We start from the raw sequence: 23,068 nt of genomic DNA, 5'->3' as shown, positions 1-23,068 counted from the left end.
GGCTCAATGGCACTCTGCAGCTCTAACCCCGCCCAAGGAAAGTCTCCCATAGGGCTCAATGGCACTCTGCAGCTCCAACCTGGCCCAAGGAAAGTCTCCCATAGGGCTCAATGGCACTCTGCAGCTCCAACCTGGCCCAAGGAAAGTTTCCCATAGGGCTCAATGGCACTCTGCAGCTCTAACCCCGCCCAAGGAAAGTCTCCCATAGGGCTCAATGGCACTCTGCAGCTCCAACCTGGCCCAAGGAAAGTCTCCCATAGGGCTCAATGGCACTCTGCAGCTCCAACCCGGCCCAAGGAAAGTCTCCCACAGGGCTCAATGGCACTCTGCAGCTCCAACCCGGCCCAAGGAAAGTCTCCCATAGGGCTCAATGGCACTCTGCAGCTCCAACCTGGCCCAAGGAAAGTCTCCCATAGGACTCAATGGCACTCTGCAGCTCCAACCCGGCCCAAGGAAAGTCTCCCACAGGGCTCAATGGCACTCTGCAGCTCCAACCTGGCCCAAGGAAAGCCTCCCATAGGACTCAATGGCACTCTGCAGCTCCAACCTGGCCCAAGGAAAGCCTCCCATAGGGCTCAATGGCACTCTGCAGCTCCAACCTGGCCCAAGGAAAGTCACGATACCGAAGCTTGAATGGATTCAAAACTTTCGTACTCATTGCGACAAATACGATTTTGCCGTGTAAAAATTGGTCACAAAGTACGAAAAAGTCATGCAAATAAATGAAAAAAAAAATGCAGAAAATACACACAGTTCTATAAATTAGAAAAATACAATTTTTTTGTATTTGGAAGCAATCATACTTTGATAAATGTGCCCCTAAGTGGATTGACCACTTTCCTTTACAAATGTTTTTTTATAGACACGCAGGAGAGCGGATTCACTCTTATGCACAACCCTCTGTAGTTCCATAGACAGGCCTGGCATTAATCTGTGTGGAGCTACACACAGGGCAGATTTTGGCACAAAAGGCTCACAGTAGAAGTAGTAGTGTCTAACCACATGCTTAAAAAGCCCCAGTGATCCCTAACCCTAACTCACCCCGGATGGGCCAGCTCTCCTCTGCCATTTTTATAGCCCTGATCTGACCCAATAACCCCACTAAAGGAATGAGATAGTGCCAAACTAGAGGGGGCCCTCCCTGCCTAAATTCTAAACTGCCCAAATCCTTGCTTGGCCTGTTTCTATCCATGGGGCTTTTTGCTTATTATACTAAATAATAATGAGATAAAGACCATAATTTGCCTTTGCAATGATGTTATTAGTCAAAATGTAACCTCACCTTTTCATATACACATAAGTCCTGTAGCCAGGACTGAAAAAAAGACAAGAATTCCATTACAATGTTTCAGCTTCCAAGTTTTATTTACATAGGAATTGTTCATCTAGTGGTTTCAAATGACGCCCAGGTCTTTTTTTATTTACATTCTCTATATACAAGTTTATAGTTGAAAAGTAAGAAAACTGTACAAGAGACAGAAAAAATTAGAAATACCTTGCATTACATTAAAGAAATACATAAATTATATGTAATGAGCAGTAACTTCTGTATTGGAACAGTCTTGAAACTGCAAGAGAAATCTAGAAACTAAACTGCGCACATGATGAGCGAATGGTCAGCTGTACAAGCTGTGAGATACACAACTGTGTGCGTCCTTGTGACAGACGGAGGAAAGCAACAAGAAGACCACAAGTAAGCAATGTACTTACACAAAATACTATCAAAACTCTTGGTTCAGTTTAGAAAGAAAATATTAGTACATTGTAGCTGTTAGTTCAATTCAAGGATGAAAGATCGGTTTCCTTGTAGAAAACGACTAAAAACTGCACCAAACAACACTGTGCGTTAACAGTGAGCTTGGGAGCAAATGCAGGCCCCCTAGTATTAAGGGGGGGTTGCTATGTCCCAATATTAGAAAACATGCCTGAAGTTTCAGTATTGCACATCAGAAAAGTTAGTTTTCCCACCCCCACACACGCTGCTTTGAAAATATTTTGTTACATGTTTTTTTTCAAAACTGTAAAGCTCTCAATTTAAAAGAAAAAAATATATATATATTTTGGGTTAGTGTTTTTAAGGACAGATAGGTTAACAATCATAAATTTTCACTTGTGTGTTACAGGAGAATGGTGGCAGGCACCCCTACTTAACTACTGGCATACAGAACTAATTATGTGTGTGCCAACCCTGCTGCACATCACACAACTTTTTTTTGTTTGCTGCGGCTAGGCTCCCTCATCGTTGGTGGGACAGTGGAATTTCCTGGGACATCATCTGTGGCATCAACTAGGGGGGTGGGTTCAGGCCGTGATTTTTTTTCTCAGTCCAGTTTGGACCCTGGTTGAGAATGGGCAGGTGCATCACTATACAGGTATAGGCTCCATTATCCAGAAAGCTCCATCTCCTAAAGGCTCCGTTTTAATTAAATAATTCACATTTTTAAAAATGATTTCCCACCTATGATGAAATAAATCCTTATTGGAGGGAAAATAATTCCAATTTTGAAAAGACCCTTTATTCAAAAAAACCCAGGTCCTGAGCATTCTGCATAACAGACCCCATACCTGTACTGAATAATTCCCAGCAAGTTTAACATTTCCCCATTTATCAATTGTCCAAATCCTTGCTACCTGAAGCCCTATTATATACGGAAGAAAGGATTCAGACAGTTCTTTTCCGCACTGGGATAAACAGACCAAGGAGGGAGATATGTCCAGAATTCAGTTCCTTCCCTAGTTTAGGATCCAATCTGATGCAAACCAATGAAGGTGTTATTGGTTTGTTGTTTGTAACTGTAACTAAGCTCCAGAAATGTGTAATATAAAGTTATTACTGAGCATGAGCCAATGCAAGGCATAAAACTATATAGAGAATATCCTGGTACCATGTCAGTAATAACTAAGGCTCCACTTTATAAAATGCACGTGTATCTGTTTGATGACAGTAATGCCCATTTGGGACTGCTGGTGCGGATCACTTTCTCTAGACTTTCTTAGGCAACAGTTATTCACCCCCTGTGTGCGGTTAGCTCCAGGCCATCTCTATACAAATTTATACTTTTAGGGCAAAGACAGGGAGAGGGATTCCTTTTCATTGCAGGAAGTGAGAATTATTGGCAAAACCAACAATTCAATATTTTTTTTACTCAAAAACTCTCAAATAAAAATTAAGGTTTCCAAAACTTGAATTTGATATTTTTTTTTTTTGAGTTTTTCTAATTGTTTCAATTGAGTTTTTTCACATTCTCACTACCTGCAATAAAAAGGAATTACTGGCCGCATCATCCCTGCAAGAAACTACCCCATTTGTCTTTGCCCTCATTTTTTTCTATGAGCAGAGTAACTATTATACTTTCCCATCTTTCTTTATTTAAGCTTTTTCTTTTTAGGATTATTTTATGTTTAAACATAAAAAAGGAAATGCCTATAACTTATTCACTCTTTATTTGTAACCATAATAAAAATATATATATAAAAAAAAAAATCACAAATAAGTCATTGGGGGAGGGGTTGATTTATCAATTTTTGAGACTGCATTTTCATAAGTTGTTTGAAATATTAGATACACTTCCCTCACTGAGTAAGTTTTTCATTCATATTTGATAAAATGACAAAATTTGAGTTAGTAAAATGCAAACTTGATTATACTCAAGTTAATGTTTTTTTCCAGTGTTTTTCTTGAAAAACTGAATTTCTTATTCTTTATTTTGATAAAGATTCCCCTAATTTAACTCAGCTTTTTACACCTAAGGCTGATGCCACACCAGGCGTAGGGCTGATTTTTTCGGCAAGCGGAAAAACACTTGCCGAAAATTCAGCCCTACACCTGCTACTTGTGCCTGCACCCGAATGAATGGGATACGCTCGGGTGCAGGCACATGTAGCCGATATACGCACGAAAACGCGAGAGAATGCAAAGTCTCGCGTTTTCATGCGTATATCGGCTACATGTGCCTGCACCCGAGCGTATCCCATTCATTCGGGTGCAGGCACAAGTAGCAGGTGTAGGGCTGAATTTTCGGCAAGCGTTTTTCCGCTTGCCGAAAAAATCAGCCCTACGCCTGGTGTGGCATCAGCCTTACATCCTTGCGAGGCCTGACTGTATGAAGCCTATCTTATTGTTCCCAGCTGAGAAGAATTAGGTTGGACAGCTGTCTGCAAGGCTAATGCCACTCCAGGCTGTTTCTGCCCCTGCATATAAATACAGGTGGAGGAAAAAGCTGCTTTCTCCTCTGTGGCATAAGTGCAATGACAGACATGGCATTGGCCTTTTTGTGCACCTAAATCTGCTATGTATGTGTGTGCAAACACAAAAGAATGCATTTTTGCTCTGTTCACTCGGTATCCACACAGGCTGACACCTTGCCTGTCAATTCACTTACACCATGGAACCACTTTTTGTTCGACTGTCTATATTCAGGCAGAGAAACAACCTAGTGTGGCATTAGCTTAAAGTTACTTTAACAATTAGGACACAAGCACAAGGCCATAAAATTCTGGAAAATAAATCTGCTTTGTGGATAAAAACATGGTTGTTTGTATACAAATTTTGAACTGGGCACTTTGCCCTTGCATTGTAACTTAGCCCTATAGCGTCACATTCCATAATTAGTTCCAAACAAAGCAATAGAAAGCAAGCCAAGTCACATTCTTAAAGAGGTCAGCATTTCGAACGGAATGTCAATAACATTTTGCAGTGTTCCAATTTGTAGTTATCTTCCTTACCAAAAATCATAGTGTCTTCTTGTAAATACACATTCTGATTATATATACGCATCCACTGCACTTCCTCTTTACAGATCATTCACAAATTGTGTGGGCCCTCAAAGCATACTACAAAAAAGTGCTCCATCAAGCAGCCAATCAGAGGTAAACATTACCTACCGTAGGTGTCCTTGAGAATGGTATAAAATGCACCTTTTGGAAAGGACAGGAAAATGAGCCAGTGGTTTGGCTGGATTCACAGTGGTCAGCAGCTACTTTCTCTCCTTATGCTCTCTATTGCTGGCTTTTCATTCAGTTATCATGGGAGGCTGCGGTTCTGTCATTACGCTAAGGTGTGAGACATCAGCCTGTTTGGTCCAAAACACAGCTGAACTTTTATAGCACAAACAATAAATATAACATAGGTTTGGTTGGAACTGTACTTGACGGGTTCTAAATATTCTTTTAAAAACAATGAAAATTTGGTGGGGGAAGTGCAAATACAATTTTAAAAACGATGCACTTAGTCCCACATTAGTGTACCAAGTAAAAGGTATGTTACAAATGTTTATTGCATTAAATATTTGTATATTAAATGAGAGCGATTTGGTGCAAAAATGCGCCTGTCAGAACAGAATGCAACCAATAACGTGTCTTGTTGTCTACTTAATACTGACAAAAAAGGAAAGTCTGTGTGTTCTGCCGCATCAAGTCAATATGCAGTGTCCTGCAGGTCTCAGATCATGTCTTTAGTGGTTTCAGTCAGAAGATACACACCGTATTGTTAAGTGGTTTCACAAAGTAAAGAAAGGGCTCTTTTTAGGTTTTCGAGGCTTGACTCATTTTGTCTCCCTCTTTATAATCCTTCATTAGTGATGTAAAGACCTGCAAACACAAGGAGACAATTCATGAAAACAATATTGGACACACTTCCACTTCATGGGGTATTCTAATCTAAACATTTACAGCTATAGGATCCATTATCCAAAATGTTTGGGACCTGTAATTTTCTGGATAAAGGATCTTTCCATAATTTGGACCACTATACATAAAGTTGAGTAAAAATCTTTTTAACGTTAAATAAAGCCAATATCGCTTTATGTAGGTGAACATACAGAAGGACTGGAATTCCGGGTACCTCAGGGTAGACACCATCCATACATGTCTAATTAATTATATGCAATGTAAATCTCAGATTGTGGATTGGAGAATTATTTGCGCATATATTATATTATAATATATATATATATATATATATATATATATAGAAACAACAACAAGAGATCCTCTGCACTCACCCATTATCAATATATAGAACATTAAGACATTCGGTGCATTTAAGCTACTAAGAAATGCTGCGTCAAAGTCATCCCTTTTGACCAGTTCCTACACTGACTTATGCGATTCATTAAGAATTCTACTGCTTCAATATACATTTAGCCAAGGGACTAAGTTTTACCTGCAACTTTCTTGCTTTCAAGGTTAAAACCCCCATATGGTTGCCCTTTTATTGGCTCCACTGGGATCACCTGACTGCAGCTGGGAAGGGTGGGAGCTACAACAAGGAGCTGGCCACTGCTCCTGTATAAGCTATAGCAAAAAAAGGGAAAGTTGTGCTCAACCACTAAATTTTATATATATATATTAAAGGCTAGAGTGCTAGCCGAAACGTTAGTCTCCTCTTAATTAAAATAATTTGTTTATATAAGTCCTGTGAGTGCTGACCCTCTCTCAAGCACCTATACACACACTACAATTTTACTTATCGTTTCCACTTCAAAAGTCAATGCAGATGACCACTTTAGGCATCCACTATGCAGTCACACATGTGGGTTTGTTTGGAACTGGTACGGAATATCCAAATGAATCATGGTACTGCACACGGCGCCAGCAAGGTGCCAACAGATGGACCAGAAAAGCAAGTGTCTTCAAAGGAGGGGGGCCCCAAACTTCAGGACTTGCTGCCAAACACCTCGATGACCGTTTTGCTGTAACTATAGCTTTTTCAATAATTCTCCAATCCACAATCCGAGATTTACATTGCATATCATTGATTGGACATGTATGGATGTTTTGATATTGAGAGGATATAATAATATTCTCAAGCAATCGAATTACAATAGCGCTTGTGGCACAGGAGCAGCCACATGATGCTATTTAACTCATTGTTCCATTTAACTGTGGGGAAAAAACTCTTTTGGAACTTTTATTAACATTTTAAATAATTAAGATGGAGAGGTACCATATTGGGAGTCTAGTACAATAATAACCTCTTTATGGACAAATTATAGCCCATTTAGATTATGGCATTTATGCACATCTATTTTTCTTTGGACATTTTTCCCAGTCTAACACGATAAGTAACTATCATATACCACTTTAAATCCTCACTCCTCACTGCACAATTTCAAATATTTCATTGAATTTTTTTTATTGTAAATACTTGTACCTTTATTGCACACTTTTATTACATTTAATATTTGTATTTTTTTTTTTTTGTCTATGTAAAGTTGGGAGGAACACGGGTCAAAAAAATTTCATTACAGTAATGATGCTTCATTGTTATTTGTATATGACAATAACCTTGAAACTTATCATATATATATGCTATAAATTGGGGCATGTTATCTTGTTATAATTATGTGTTATACATGAAAGGGCCCTACTTCTACTATTGCTGTTTTTATGGGGTATGCACATTTTAAAAGAATTTTTATGTGTTGGTAGTGGGGAAATGAAGATTTTTGCTTTTACTAATTTGTTGCCTCAGCAATCAAAGCAGGGGTTAAGTCCCATTCAAATTCAGGTTCAATAGTATATGTTAAGTAATTGGACACCCAGTCTTCGGGATATCCGATTTATTTGTTATGTCCATCATCCAATAGTTATATTTGGATTCAATAACCTTAAGATGAGCCACCTCTTTAATATGCAGTGTCAGCTGTCAGATTGCAGTGAAATTTTATAAAATCTAAAATAGAAAGGCAGAAAAGCCACAGGTTACACGGCAGATAATAGATAAGCTCTGTAGATACAATGGGAATCTAATGCAGTATCTGTTATCTGCTATGTAACCTGTGCCTTTTCTCCAGCTTAAATGGCTGCCCCAGTTTATATAAACGATAGTAGTCTTTCTGAAGCCAATACAAAACTTTCACCATGGCAGCAGTAAATTATATTTAAGCTCTACGGGGCAGGGACCTCCTTCCTACTGTGTCTCATACCACATGGCACTTTATATATATATATATATATATATACATATATGTATTTATTGTATTTATTTATTATATCACTCGTCCTCCCTGTGTGTAATTTTGTATTCTGTAAGACTGTACAGCACTGCGTACCCTTGTGGCTCTTTATAAATAAAGTTATACATACATACAATTACTTTAAAACATTTTTATTTTTTGGTGTTACTGTTGCATTAAAACGTATGATCGTTATGTGAACGTGCGTCTTTCGTTTGTACTAAAATCTGCATGTGTAAAGCCAGCTTTTGCATACCTGAGTCCATTTCTTATTACTGTTTTGCATCTGAATAGCTGCGATACAGCCAAACAGCTTCTCTGATGTGATATCTTCAGGAAGTTTAGTGAGGAACTGTGCTATGTGAATGAAGTCCATCTGTAGGAGTATATCTTCATACAGTCGCAGGATACCCAGAGCCGTCCGAAACAAAAACTCTTCTCCATCTCTACAGAAGACGTCCCAGACTCGGCAGGCAAGATCAAGTGGCAGTGACTTGCTGTACAGTGTGAAAATCCTGTTGGGGAAAAAAGAAAAGAAAAGGGGGGGCTAAGGAAGTGGCAACTGCAATTAGTTTCTATGAAAGAAAATGCTGGCTGAAGCTGGATAAATTAAAAATATGTAATAATGCAATATGTTTGAATTTGTAGAAATGAAAAATGTTCCTTGTGAACATTAAAAATGTTTCTCCCAGTGTGAGAGGGCAATGGCACCATACTTTGCCTTTTTCATAGCAAACTGAAGAAATTAAATGTTTAAAAGGTATGGAAAACTGACATGGAGGAATGAATATGGTAAACTATAAAAATACTGTGCGGTTTTATTCGGACAAGACAATGTTTTCACTCAAATAAAATAAATCTATTAAAAGGAACTCTGTCCAAATGTGTTTTTGGATCATGAAGAAAAGCAACTTTACCATGTATAAAATAAAAAAAAATAAATACAAAGTACAAGAAAAAGGAGATGCCTATTCATAGAGTTTACAATCTAAGTGGTTGAGTAAGTTCCAGACATAAATAGAAGGATATTAAGTGCTGCGTGTCTGTAACTACGTCATGAGGCAAAAAGGTTGGTCCCTAACCAAAGGCTGGATCTTGAAGTGGGACACGCACTGATCTTCACTAATACCTAATGTAACGCTCATTGTAAAGACATGGTTGTGACTAGAGGCACTGCAGGCATGAGGCAAGGGGAGAGTCTTGGCGTCATGTTACTAGTGAGGGACCCCTGTTTATTTTATTAAACTACTGTTCTGCTGTACATGCTGTGTAAATAAGTAGCATTTATAAATAAAAAATATACATACAGATATAGAAAAACATTGGTGAATCAGTCACTCATTTAGCCACAGTTTCAGGATTATTTAGTACTGAAAAAACACATTCACCCAAATCTCACCCTAACTGGCCAATAACCTGGGATATGAGGTATATCAAGGACAATTAATGGCCATTTTCTAGTTTGCACCTTTACAGGCCTTAATGCTGAACTCCCCTGAGATATTTATCTCAAGAAAGGCTACTATGCACTGAAGTGCTAACCTTTGAAAAATATGACCAGAGGTAAATAGTTAGGACCCCCATATGGGTTTACCTTGACGTGGTATGGTGGCTTACCAATCTTATGATCATAATTTGTTTTTTGAAAATGCATGTACTAGCATAGATAGCAATCAATGTGATCAATCCCCCTCTATTTGGACAGATCAGTTGCATTTCCATTGTATTTGTGTATTGTATTTAGCCTTGGAGTGCTCCCACAACCCCCTCTTGTGTATCTATGTATTTTAGCAGAGTTACTCTGCCAAACTTCCATGTAGCTGCAGCACCCCCACACCCGTCCCTTTATTGGTGGTCTTCTGTCGATAAAAATGGGTGTTGGTCAATGGGCAGTCTTCTCCTTTACAAGTCGCAAGCGGGGGAGGATTAAGCCTGTAGAACAAATGCTGTGGTCTTGGAGTGCTCCCACAACCCCATCTTATGCATATGTACACAAGTCTTGAGACCAGCATAAGAAACTGTGACCCATATAGTTGGGCACATTCTGGTTCCAGGGTCATATTTACCCTATATGTTGCTCTAATCTGTGATGCTACAGACACATTATAGGTCTATTCTGCTGTTGTTATTTATTATTTATTCAATCATGCCAACATTAACAAGATCAGTGTACATATAGGATATTCTAAATACCTGTTGCACAACAATAGCACCAGAGAAAGCAAAGCCCAATAATAATCACTCTAATGCTTACCAATCTCAAGAAACATTAAGGCACTGATCAGCAGCACACATACACTTAGGGGCTGATTTACTAATCCACGAATCCGAATGAGAAAAATTCGGATTGGAAAACGAACATTTTGCGACTTTTTCGTATTTTTTGCGATTTTTTCATCGCCGTTACGACTTTCCCGTAAATTGTCGCGACTTTTCGTAACCGGTACGACTTGCGCGAATTGTCGACTTTTTCATAGCCATAACAAATTTCGTGAATTGTCGCAACTTTTTCATTGCCATTATGCCTTTGGAGAATTGTCGCAACTTTTTCATTGCCATTATGCCTTTGGAGAATTGTCGCGACTTTTTCATTGCCATTACGACTTTTGCAAATTGTCGCAACTTTCGTATTGAGAGTTCGAAAAAGTCACGACAATTTGCGAAAAAGTCGCAAAGTACCGATCATTAAAAAAAAAACGCATTCGGACGCTTTTCGTACGTTCGTGGATTAGTAAATGTGCCCCTTAGTATTACTGGGCCTGTGCTTGATTCAACAAGCCCAGCTTTATTTTGATAACAATGCTTTAGCAGATAACTCTAATAATAATGTCAATGCTAAATAGTAATTACATAAATCTTACCAGTCTATAAGGTACAGGTCTGGAGTTAGGCTGTAGGCATTGAAGTGGAAGAAGAGTTTGGGGAGATTTTCCTCAAAGAATACTTCAAAGGCAGCAAAATATTTCAGCATCTAGGAGAAAAAGTACATCATGAAATTTTAATTTTGCTAACGTTACTGTTTTATGTTGATTTTTTTTATGTTTTATTTTCTCTACAGAAAAAAGGGTATGCCCTTTAAAAAAACATACAAGGAAGTGAATGTACAAATATTTTTCTAACATCAAAGAAGTTGCTATTGACCCAGCTGGCATTTCCTACAGTGACGTGTTTAGAAGAGAATTTATAGAAGAGACAGAGCAAAACCACTGAAATTAAAACTACACAAATTGAAAAAGAAGATTAAACACTAAACCAGCACAGCATATTTCAAGCTGTGGGTACTTTCTCTTCTACTTCTTTTCAGCTTTCAAATGTAATAGTTGTTTAGCTGCAGGGGTCATTTATTATTATTGTTAATTTGTATTCCTTATTGTTATATTCAGGTTCCCTTCTATTCATATTCTAGTCTCTTCTGCAAACCACTGTCTGGTTGCTAAGGTAAACAAGGCCCTATCAACCAGATAGCTGCTGAAATTAATTCCAAACAGGAGAGCTGCTGAACATGTCTATGTCATTATGAAAGTCCATTTAAAGGTCAAGAGCATTATGACATTTTAATAAGGAAGAAATAAATGTGGTTTGTTTCTGTGTCAACTCCATTCATTGAAAGGTACTTGCTCCTTTCACTTCCAGTGCATCCCTCTCACCTCCTGACCTAAATTACATTGGAATTGTGGGGGGAAATGCTGCACTTTGGGTAAAAAACATGGCGTTTTGTGCCCAAAATTGCACTTTGCCAATGCACCTTTGTTCATAAATGCGCCCTACTCTCTCCCCATATACATTATTTTGTACACATGAAGTTAGGTGGTTTGCATCCCAAAGCTACATTATTTGGCATTAGTTTAGTCATCTGTGACAGTTTCCACTTAAAAGTCAGTGAATCCTTACAATCTGACAAAAAGAAAAAAAGAAAGGCAAGCTTGAGACTATCCCCAGAACCCCCCTTCCCGCAAAAAACTCCTTTTAGCCCACTGCCAATTGGAGAAACCGTGGCTTGCTATTAAGAAAGCTTCCAAGTCTGTCCAGACAGCTAGAAATTAGTACGGCATACCATGCTGTGATCCACCCGAAAGAAGGCCAGCTGGCACGGCTTGTTCAGAAGATTTGCAAAAGCTATGAATGCATCCGCTTCTTCTAAATTGAGAATAAGCACCGCTGCTATGAAAGACATGCCCTGGACCTGTGCAATGTTAAAGGAAAACAGACCGTTTTTAAATGACCAACAAGAATATTTGTGAGTGTAAAAAAACATTGAAAAGATGGTGTAGATTGTAGCCACATTGCATGCTTAAATATGCCAAAAGAACATAGCCATACAGCTAAACATTTACAAGCATTGCTTCATAGTAATTCCAGATCCAAAGAGGTTCCATGTAAGGCAGGCTGTTAAATCATTTTGGGTTTAAGCAAAAGGGCAGAGTCCCATTAAATAACATGTGTTAAATATTATATAAGTGTCGTTGTTTTTACCTGGAACCTTATGTTCTTATGTAACCCCCCCCCCCAAAGACCCTTGAATTCTATGGGAACAACATTTTCCCTATTTTAAAGAGCTTCAGCTTGTGTCTTAATTGTCCCTCAATCACAGCTACAAAAACTTCAAGGGGCTGTACCAAATGCAAAACAGACGAAGCTTTTAGATTTTAACTTTAACTTCCATCTAATAGTACATTAAACTGATACTTATAAGTTAGGTGAGTAAAAACCACATTTTGCAAATATATCAAACATAGGTTCACTTGTAGGCACTCTTAGTAACAGTACAGCAGTGTAACAGAAAATGATGCTTACATAGCCAACATCCGGCCTATAGCACGTGTATGCTCCTAGTATACTGTGTAGCAGGTCATGGTATGGGCCACCCTGTTGACATAAAAACAGCTTGTTACATTCTGTTCTGTAATCAGCCTGCTCATAATAAAAATGCACAAAAAGCTGTAGAACCTACATTGCCTTGCACATAAATACATAACAAAATAACCCAATACAAACTAAGCCCTAATATACGCATTTTTGCCATTTGTTACTAGAATAACTGCATATATTGAAATGTGAAAATAGGTTTTGCCAAAAACGGTACGGGCTGGCACACTAGGTCAGGATTTTTCCATGGGCTTCTGCACTCTGAGCACTTCAATGGCTGAAGCCATGACTTCCACACACTGTGCCAAAGTTTCAGCTAACTAAATGGTAAACATATTTTAGAACTACAGAGGCAGTTCATCTTAGAGTATGTTATAGAATGGCCAATTCTTAGCAACTTTTCAACTGCTTTTTTTTTTTTTTTTGCCTATTTCTGACTCTTTCCACCTTTTTAAATGGGGGTCACTGACCCCAGCAGCACATAAATTATTGTTTATAAATGCTAAAAGTTAAAAACACACACACAAATATAAAAAACTGAAGACTTTATGAGAAAAAAACAGAGAAAAAAAAGAAAACCTTATTTAACCTTTTGGAAGATGTAAAGTGAAGGGAATGTTCGGGATATGTCCAGCTTAATTAGTTCCAGACTGGCTTCCCTGTCGGCAAGTGATGCTCCGGCATCTGCAGAGGACAGATCAGACATATTAAAATGTATACATATTCGGCAGATACTACGTATTTCAGTGTGCGGAACTATTTCCAAGGTGGAGGTTGTTTAAAAAATGCCCTGTTTAAAGGAGAACACACTCCCCAGCTATAAAAGCCCCCTTTACCGGCCTGCCTCGAACCCCCTCATATCTCCCTTATCGCATAGTCTCTAACTTTAAAACAAATACCTATCGCTAACCTAAAAGAGCAGAGTAGCACAACTGCGTACCTGGGCAACATCTTCCCTGCAAGTGAACAGTCTTCGGGTCTCTGCCCATACGAACCCTGCTTGCACATGCGCAGTTGGAGGTAGCAGGAAATCAGCTTAAACTGCTCATGCACAATCAGGGTCTGTGTCGGCAGTGAGACTCGAAGAATGTTTGATTTCAGGGAAGATGACACCCAGGTATGCAGCTGCGCTTCTCTGCTCTTTTAGGTTGGGGTTAGCTATAGGGACAGTTTTTAAAGTTAGAGACTATGCGATAAAGGAGAGATGGGGGGGGGGGGGTCGAGGCAGGCCAGTTAGGGGGGCTTTTATAGCCGGGGAGGGTGTTGTTCTTCTTTAAAGTTCTTTCACATTATTTCAATAAATGTTGTCTAAAATGATATTCTGTCCAAAGCTAATAATTACGCAGCATATTTTATGATTACTCATGAATGGGTAATGCTCTTTTGCTTATCCACTGGGCTTATTTATCACCACTGGGTAAATTTGCCATGGGCAGTACACCATAACAATCGGTGATTATCGTTTTTCTGCCAGCTGCAGATAGAACAAGGATTGCAACAACTGTATTGGTTGCCATGGGTTACTGCCTATGGGCAAATTTGCCCAGTGTTGATAAATGACCCCAACCTGTGACTGGTGATCTAAGTTCTAGTATACTAGTATTTTATTTACGCTAGTGCCAGTTGGGAGACTTTGTAACAGTGTTGTAAAGGCACTAAAGATGGCCATACATGTTACAATTACAATCTTTCCTGTGACCACTGGTGGCATGAAAGATCGTTCGTACCCCCAGTCAGATATGGAGGTAGAAACAATAGAAATTCTACCCCTATCTGACAATTCAGCCCTAATCTATATGAGTTCAACAAAGTAAGAGTTTCAGTTGCTTCTAGACCAGACTGAAGTTTCTTCTCAGTGGTCCAGTGTTTGTAGGCTGGGTGGGAGAAGCAGCCTCAGACCATATTCTACATACCACATTCTACAACCCGAATGGATGAGATGAAAAGTGCATACGGCATAGGGCTCAGCACCTAAAAGGCTTTTAGTGGTTCATCTAAATATAAAAATATTTTAGGTTTAAGGGGAGACTCCTCAGTAGATGAAATCTATATGGCAATCCATACCCAAATATCATGCAAATTTCATTTAAGGGACTGGTAAATGTCACCTAATAATTGGTTACTATGGGTTACTAGATCTGGTGCAAAGCTTGCAACTTAAATATGCATAACAGGAACTAAACTCCTCATGTGGGTCAGCTTCCACTACACATGTGTCAAGCCACCTGAGAACAGAAGTGATGCTGCCATACATGGTGGCCATTGTGTAGCTTTACAGTAGAGACGGGGAAACAGGTACTTTGTGTGTATTAGGGAGGGGGCTGTGCCCTGGACTTTAATATTCATATGTAGTCAGCAGCTTATTTTACAGGTAGAAAAAACTCCATCAGATTCAAAAGCCATGGAACACAGTAAACTGCAGCAACTGAGCTTTACAACTTTGTACAATTTCCTTCCATCTTAATAAACTTAAAGGACCTTTTTGGGAACTCCACTTATCAATGCATATTTATAAAGCAATATATCCTGTAGCACTTAAAGGGACAGTATACACCCATTTTGCAACATAAACTGAATGAACAAGATTAAATGAATGTTGTTTTCATTAAGAAATGTCTGTTTTATGTTATTTCTGGCAGTAAACAAGATTATGAAGCCAGTTTCACTGTAGCACTTCCTGACTCCAAACAACTTCAAAAGGAGTGGATAAAACGAATTAACAGTTAAGAAGCCCCAGATAATCAGCTGTTTAAAGGCACAGGGAAATCGCAGCGCTGTGTATGTCATCCCACTGGCGATTTACATTTTGGCTAGATTAGTCGCCCGGAACAGGGAGATTTGTCGCGGGCGACTAATCTCCCCGTGTGCCAGAGCCCTTAGGGTAATGGCACACGGGGAGATTGGGCTACTGCAGGCAGAAAATCTCCCCAAAATGCATATTTGGCACTTTGTTTTCTGAAGTTGTCCTGTGCAGGAAATTTGGGTGCAGGCAGATGTGGTGGATATCAGTAAAATAACACAAGAGTTTGCATTTCTTTGCTGATATCCACCATGTGTGCCTGCACCCAGGCAGATTCATGGGTCCGGCTGCAAAGATGTATGATGCCAGCGTATGGGCTGATTCCTGGCCTGCATTTTTCCACCCCACTCAGACCGTCGGCAGTTTTGATTGGCCCATGTATGGCCACCTTTAGATAAGGCAGAAGTTTGTTTGTGGAAAGGTAGATGGAGAACCATCAACAAACTGCCCTGTTTATAAAGGATGGGGGAGGAGGGAGCTCAGTAAATATAGACCAAATTTTACAATGGCAAATCAAAAAGAATATATGGATTTTTTTAAATTCAAACAATAGGCAGAATGAGATCTTGACACAAGTCCTATTTAATGTGCTCATTTTTTAGCAAACATGTTTTAGGTGTATACTGTCCCTTTAATGTCGCTCAAACAACATTTATCAAACTAACCTTCATTTTCATTCTCTGAGTTTGTCTCACTGAAACTTTTCCATCGCTCTTTAGCTCTTGAGAGAAAGATTTCATACAGTTCTGCAAATGCAAGAAAGAAAGCTGCTTGGTTACATGCATTCTCTACTAGACATAGAGGGAGGGATACATACTATAAGCTAGCAGAGCAAAGTCATGCTGTACTACGAGTAGTTATACTTACCAGGAGTGATATTGAGTTCATTTCCTATAGCAAGGCTCCATACTTTCCCCCGTATGCTAGGTGGTAAGCCTTGCCACCAGAGATCTCTGACTCTTCTTGTACTTCTCCTAGGTAGGAAAGAGTAAATGTAATTATCAGCACTCCCAGGACCACAGGATCTTATGGAAAAATGAAATTAACCACAGAAGATGCTATTGCAGCAACAACTGAAATTAGAAGTTGCTGCTGAAAATTTTTCTACAGATTTGGGAATTACTACCTGCACTGGAGCATATAATGCTTTAGAAATTCCCAATTATATATTAAACTACAAGATAAACATAACATTAAAGCCTGCACTGCTCTCTGTGTGAGGCTAGGCAAGTCAGTATGCAGATTAAATGTATTTCACTTTAATATGTCTCTATTTGGTATAAATCTTATTTACATATTATATAAATTAAAGCAAATAGTAATGTCAGAGGGCATAACATTCACTTATCTTTAACAGATAATATATACAGAGGGAGGTACCCTCCAGCCATTAGCACTAACCTCAGATCAATAAGGGATTCCAAACCAGCATTAAGTATTGATTTAATTTGCAGAAGTGCTAAATATTGAATGGCATGGAGCAAAGTCTCTTAAAAATGCAGCATATGGCACAACATTTAGGGACTAATTTATCAAAATGTGAACTAAGAGCTCACTACAGAAAAAACACTTTCTATTCATTCATATAGGATTTTTAAAAGTGTCTTTATAAAATAGTAAACTGTAGCTTCAGACTTACCCATTGATAATAAAAATTCCATAGGCATGAAAAGAAAGTAGGAGTATTTTTCTGTTGTGAGCTCTTTCATACTTTGATAAATCTGCTCCCAGTAGGGGAAATTTCCCAAATCCAACAACATACCTTGGTTTGTGTTTGGTACAGTGATTCCTAGACTCTGTGCTCACCCCCTTCTTGCTAGGGGAATCTGAGCAGTAGTTGGGGGGAACCATCATGGTAGCCAGTTAATAATATTTAATATTAGAGGAGAAATTGCTATTTGCCCTCCTAGGTATATCAGATAACCAAGTCCGATGGTCAGTTATGGAGAGTTATGTGGTTAATACGTATTTGCTATCATAGCAATGTTTTCATTTGTATATAACCCTGTAATGAGCTAAGGGCAGTCCCTAAAACTTTTGCTTTAGTATATACAAAAGAATACCATGCAATTGGTAAGTCATCAACACTGGCTATCATTGGGATGATAGCCAATTAAGATGATGCCAACCAGCACTAAGCAACATTGCTGCATGGCAAGGCTGCTGTACAAGTCCATAGGTACAGCAACTCTATGATTATAAGTACCTGCCCCCAGAAAAAACACACTCGTAAAATGGTTTGGTGCATGTGAAGCTGGTTATGTAACATATCCTCAGAGTCCCCAGCCTTATTTTATACACTCACATGACATCCCAGTTTGGCAGAATTTCAGTGTTCCAAATCACCATGGCGCTTGCAATATTTTCTTCTTGCCGGATTCGTTCTTTCATTAGTTTCTTCCTCCTCTGTGCCTCTTTTACTTCTGTATAAAGCAGACAGGAATCATCAGTTGTATTTAATAAAGATACCAATATTATCATAATAAATGACTGATAGCTGTAGACACAACATGCAGCCCTACAGGACAAACACTGCTATAGATTAGAGAGGCTTCCAGGTTGACTGGATGGAGACCCAAAGTGATGTCATGCACTCCTGAGAGAGCAATGACATCATTCTGTAAATTACATCAGCTTCATTCAGTAGTCAGACACTTGCCATCAAGGCACCAGATACAGGATTTAAGCAAAATAAATAGCCAAGTTATATTACCTCTCTGGGGGGATGGAGTATAACGAAATCATAGAGATACGGGTTGAGCATAATGTATGACACACAGCAATTGCTTCCTATAATTACATTAAAATAAACTATCTGTGCCAAACGCATTAAAGCTGTATAAAGGTAATATACCACAAAGTAAAAGCACATTTTTTCAAAGAGGGGTTACTAGGTTTCAATTATTTATATAAATATATATAAATGAAGCCCACGCACTAACAGTTCAAAATCCGGGTGCATGGTTAATAACTATATGTATGGAAATACATGGACTAGCACTCCTTTATTCCACCATCTTAACGTGATTCCAATGTTTGGTCCATGGATGGACAGACAAACAGATTAGATGATAAGATAGATTTAGATTTTCGGTGTATAAGATGGTGCACTCCTGTAACTTAGCATAGCCCTGATGCTACCATAAAAAATATCACCTTGCAGGTAAGCAAGGTTCACTTATAGGATCCTGCAGTTTCACACCTAATTCTGCTCTGCTAGCAGCAGCTCTTCCAGTACATAGGCCACGGCATACAATGTAAATCTATCTGCTGCAGTCTGTGTGATCTGCACTATTTAGTCTCATTACCCAAGACTGACAATATCACCATAGCTCATTACATAGGAAAACGAAGGGTACATAGAAAGGTGGAAAGGTATATGTGTTGCTTTGATTTTCCGAAGTCACGCAAAGTTTCCTCCTGCAGGAAACTTTGCACGGCTTCGGAAAACAACATGTGTGCCTTTCCACCGACAATTCACTTTATTACCAGTTGAAAGGCATTTCAGGGAGATTAATTGCCTGCAGTAGCTGAGATCAATCATGGGGGACTAATATCCCAGTGGGCCATTGCCCTAAAGTGGACCCCAATCATTAGAGCTTGCAGGATCTTGTATGCTCTCACTTCAAAGATATTATCGATATCCAACAGAAATTTTATAACCTGTTCGATCAAGTAAACAACCGTTCGGCACAGTACGAAAATTGACGGTTATTTGGTGTCCAAACACGGTCCAAAAATCTTGAGAAATTTTGTTTCTAATGATTATATTGGCGTGTGTATAGCCAGCTTTAGTGTCAGGATCTCTTGAAATTTGCATGATGAAATCTGCAATACCTACCACGTTTTTTTGCTTCTGCTACCATCTCGTCATATTCTTGCCGGTGACGCAAGGTTTCATGGACTGATTTAGCAGGAAGATTTCTAAGAACAATTATAAATAAATGTTATCAAATGCGATATCACAGTCCCAACCAAAAACAGCCAAAGCAATGTTATTAAGTACCCAGACAGTTGGAGCAGGCTTACCTGAAACATCTGGCACATAAAGCAACCAATTTTCCCTTGTGTGTCAGAAAGCAATATTCTGTTAGTCTGAGTAACAGCAGGAAGAGCAGCAACATGCACTTAAGGCTGTTTAGCCAATTTTATGGAGCCGCAGACACACATTAAGGGAGCAAGAGCACCACTAAATTTTGGATAAACATAGTGCAGGTGATTTTCTTCCACTAAAAAGCAATGTTCCCAAGTAGTAGCCCAGATCAGACCACATGTAGGTTTATTTAAAGAACTTTCAAATAATGATACATTTTTGGAAAAGCAGCTCTCAATGCAGCCCTTTACAGATTCAGTCATAGAGTAAACAGAACCAAGGTCATCAAGGGATAAGCAAGGTTTTATTAAAATAAAGCCAAATTATTGTAGAATTATCAAAAATAAAATCAATTAAAGCATAAGCTAACTGTAAAACATTGGGGGAGGCAATTTCTAAGGCACCCAACCCTGGTCCCAGCAATTAAGTGGCTGCCCTGTGTGGCACGATCCTGTTAGTAATGTGCTGAACTCCCTACTCTGCACTGAGCTAAGGCACCATCCTGCTAGTGCTCCCATATAAGTTGCTGTCAGCTTGCCCTACATGCAGAACATCTCTGCTCTGTATATGCTCATGCAGAGATATTCTATGCATATACCTAGCCAATAGCAGCACATAAGGAAAGAGAGCTCGCAAGTTAATGTAAAGCAGCAGGGCTGGCACTCTTTTTTTCTCACTGTCTACAAAGACCACAAAAGTGACTGGGGTCACCAAAAAAAAAGCTAGTAAATAAAGATGTATTTAAGGGGCATATAATACCCTTCCCTGTGTGGTGCATTTTGCAAGATTAAAACTGTGCCAAGCCATGCACGGCCAGAAAGTTAAAGGAAATAAAATAACCACACTATATAGTAAATGAAACAGATACAGGTATGGGATCTATTACCCAGAATTGTTGGGAACTGGGGTTTTAGGATCTTCATCCCTTAAATATACTAAATAACAACAATAAATACATCCTATAGGATTGTCTTGCCACCAATGTGGATTAATTCAGTTTTCTTACAATCAAGTACAAGGTACTGTGATATTATTACAGAAAAAAAAAAACAATCATTTAAAAATTTTATTATTTGCTTCCATTAATTTGGAGCTTTTTCATTTAAGTGTTTCCAGATTAGGGTACAGATATGGGATCCCCTAATATAATTTGCTTAAGATTTTTTAACTAGCAGGTTTTTATCCTTACCCCCTTGAACATAGGTGCACATCTGTTTTTAAGCAAATTTTTGGGTTAGAAAGCTGACTTTTGCAACAGAAGCAGGGTATCCCAAGGAAAAAAAAAGTTACAAAACACAGGCTCCATTGTAACATTCAATTCAAACCATGAATCCACCCTGTTCAGGATGTTTCACAGTTTGAATCAGAGCCATCATGATCAAAAGACAGGCGCAATGGAGTCAAAACTTCAATCGCCGGAAAGAATGTTTAAACATTACAATTTACTTTGTTTCCAGTTAAGCAACTACAGTACCTGAAGGTCCCATTTTACATGTGAAATGTTAAAGTCAGCACAGGCAGATAGAAGCACATGTACATAAGCATTTTTTACTTATTTAACAAAAAAGTTAACTGAAAAAATAAATAAACACTAAGAATCTAAACTGCCAAGGTTAATGTATGAATAATAGGTTATGATCTAGTGCTGTGGTTTGAATAAAGGCTGAAGCAGTTCATCTGTGTGAAGGTGCTCTCCTCTTTTTCTGTGATATTCCAAAATCCAGGCGGTGGGCTATTGGGGATTGACGCATCGTGCTGTGTGAGCAGTAAGGCTGAGCGTTTATATATTCAATTTTCTGAACTGCTCTGTAAACTTTGGCTGCACTTGTATTTTATACACACGTGTAATTCACTCTCTCCCAAAGAAAAGCAGCCCCACCCTCCCCCAAATGCATTTAGCTCCTCACTGCAGAGACAGGACAAATATTATGCACAGTTGCATCAGTCTGTGGGTAGGGATGCAGCTAAAATGTGCTCGGTATCCATTCCACTGTGTCATTTATATAGTATTAAGAGAACAGCAGGGAATACAGAGGTATAAGCCATGTGTATGGCATGGCACAGGGAGAGATACAACTTTTAGCCAGTACGGTTGACACTTTTTTGTAAAGTAATACTGGCTTTCGGGTAGGGGAGTAGTAGGTGAGGGCACACTGGGGGCGGGGTAATAAGTATTGGGCAGGGAAATGGGAGTTTATCCTTATAAGGGGGAATCAGTCAGTGGAGAGGGATTTATAGGGTATTATAAATTTACTTTCAATTAAATTTGTAATTTCAGCTGTGGTCCTAACTAGTGATTTACCATCTGGGCCGGTCAAATACCATTCAGGTAGCAACCCTATAACCCCTATAGGGTTTCTTTTCTATTGTGGGAGAAAGAGGCCAGTATTGAGGAGCCTTAAACTTGTTTTTTGTTCTCCATTAACAAACAAATCATTAGGGTTGAGGAGACTGCCTCGTACATATACAAATAAACAAAAGGAATTCTGGGAATGAATTCCAAAGAGCTAAAAAAAAAAACCCATTTTGTTTATTTGTATCTGTATGAGGCAGTCGCCTCAACTCTATTGATTTGTTTGTGAATCCACACTCTTGGCTCTACCCAAGCTGATCAGAAAACCCTGCACTACACTGATGAGCCCCAAGAAGGGTGAAACCGGTCTGTAGTTGGGAATCTGATCAGCAATTATCCTGGCTTCTGCTTTAAACCCAGTGGGTGAGCTTTAGCCTATAGGATAAACCCATGTAAATGGGATTTTCTTGGAGATCTTTGGAATTCATTCCCAGAATTCCTTTTGTTTATTTGCTCTCCATTAACACACCCTATGGCAAAGTTCACATAAAACCAACTGTTTCTTGTAGCTGGTTAATAGTCTTAATAGTTAATAGTTTTTTCTATTGCTTGCAGAATGCTTCCACTTGAGAAATAGCTTTTGCTCATCCAGCATGCACTGCATTCTTGAAATCATAGATTGCCAACATTCATATTTAAGGATTGTCAAGGCTATTCCAAAACCTTAATCTTTCATTTCCTGAAATAGTTCATTGTGGACTCTGATATATGTTTTTGATCACGGTTGTTGTGATATCCTACTTATCTTCAGATTAAAGCCAAGGTAGTAGATAATAATACGTATAAACAAATAGGACGCTCAAAGAAGTAAAAAAACTTTTGATGCAGAATGGAGCACTGCTAAATTTAGACATCCACCAAATCCACTTTTTTGGGATCCAGCCAAATCCTTTATAAAACAATTGTCAATTACCATGCTTTCTGTTCAGCCTGGTATATAGATTTGGTCGAATCCTGATGTAAAAGGCCGTATCTTGGCCGAACCCCGAACCAAATCC

The 23,068-nt window shown here is 38.9% G+C and overlaps 1 protein-coding gene across 2 annotated transcripts in view; it reads right to left on the bottom strand.

The window, feature by feature from the left end:
* Nucleotides 1–3,382: 3,382 nt before the first annotated feature.
* Nucleotides 3,383–23,068, bottom strand: part of tbc1d12 (TBC1 domain family member 12) — a 45,740-nt gene continuing 26,054 nt past the window's right edge. Inside the window, 11 exon segments of one of the 2 annotated variants that reach the window (NM_001079100.1) lie at nt 3,383–3,864; nt 4,125–5,589; nt 8,215–8,473; nt 10,820–10,929; nt 12,013–12,141; nt 12,753–12,824; nt 13,414–13,508; nt 16,290–16,370; nt 16,492–16,598; nt 17,930–18,047; nt 19,466–19,548. In NM_001079100.1, the coding sequence (NP_001072568.1) occupies nt 5,524–5,589; nt 8,215–8,473; nt 10,820–10,929; nt 12,013–12,141; nt 12,753–12,824; nt 13,414–13,508; nt 16,290–16,370; nt 16,492–16,598; nt 17,930–18,047; nt 19,466–19,548 (1,120 nt within the window). In that variant the 3' untranslated portion in view covers nt 3,383–3,864; nt 4,125–5,523. 2 annotated transcript variants of the gene reach the window in all.

The sequence above is a fragment of the Xenopus tropicalis genome, chromosome 7, assembly GCF_000004195.4.
Source record: "Xenopus tropicalis strain Nigerian chromosome 7, UCB_Xtro_10.0, whole genome shotgun sequence".
NCBI lineage: Eukaryota > Metazoa > Chordata > Amphibia > Anura > Pipidae > Xenopus > Xenopus tropicalis.
This window is presented reverse-complemented; position numbering and strand designations above follow the sequence as displayed.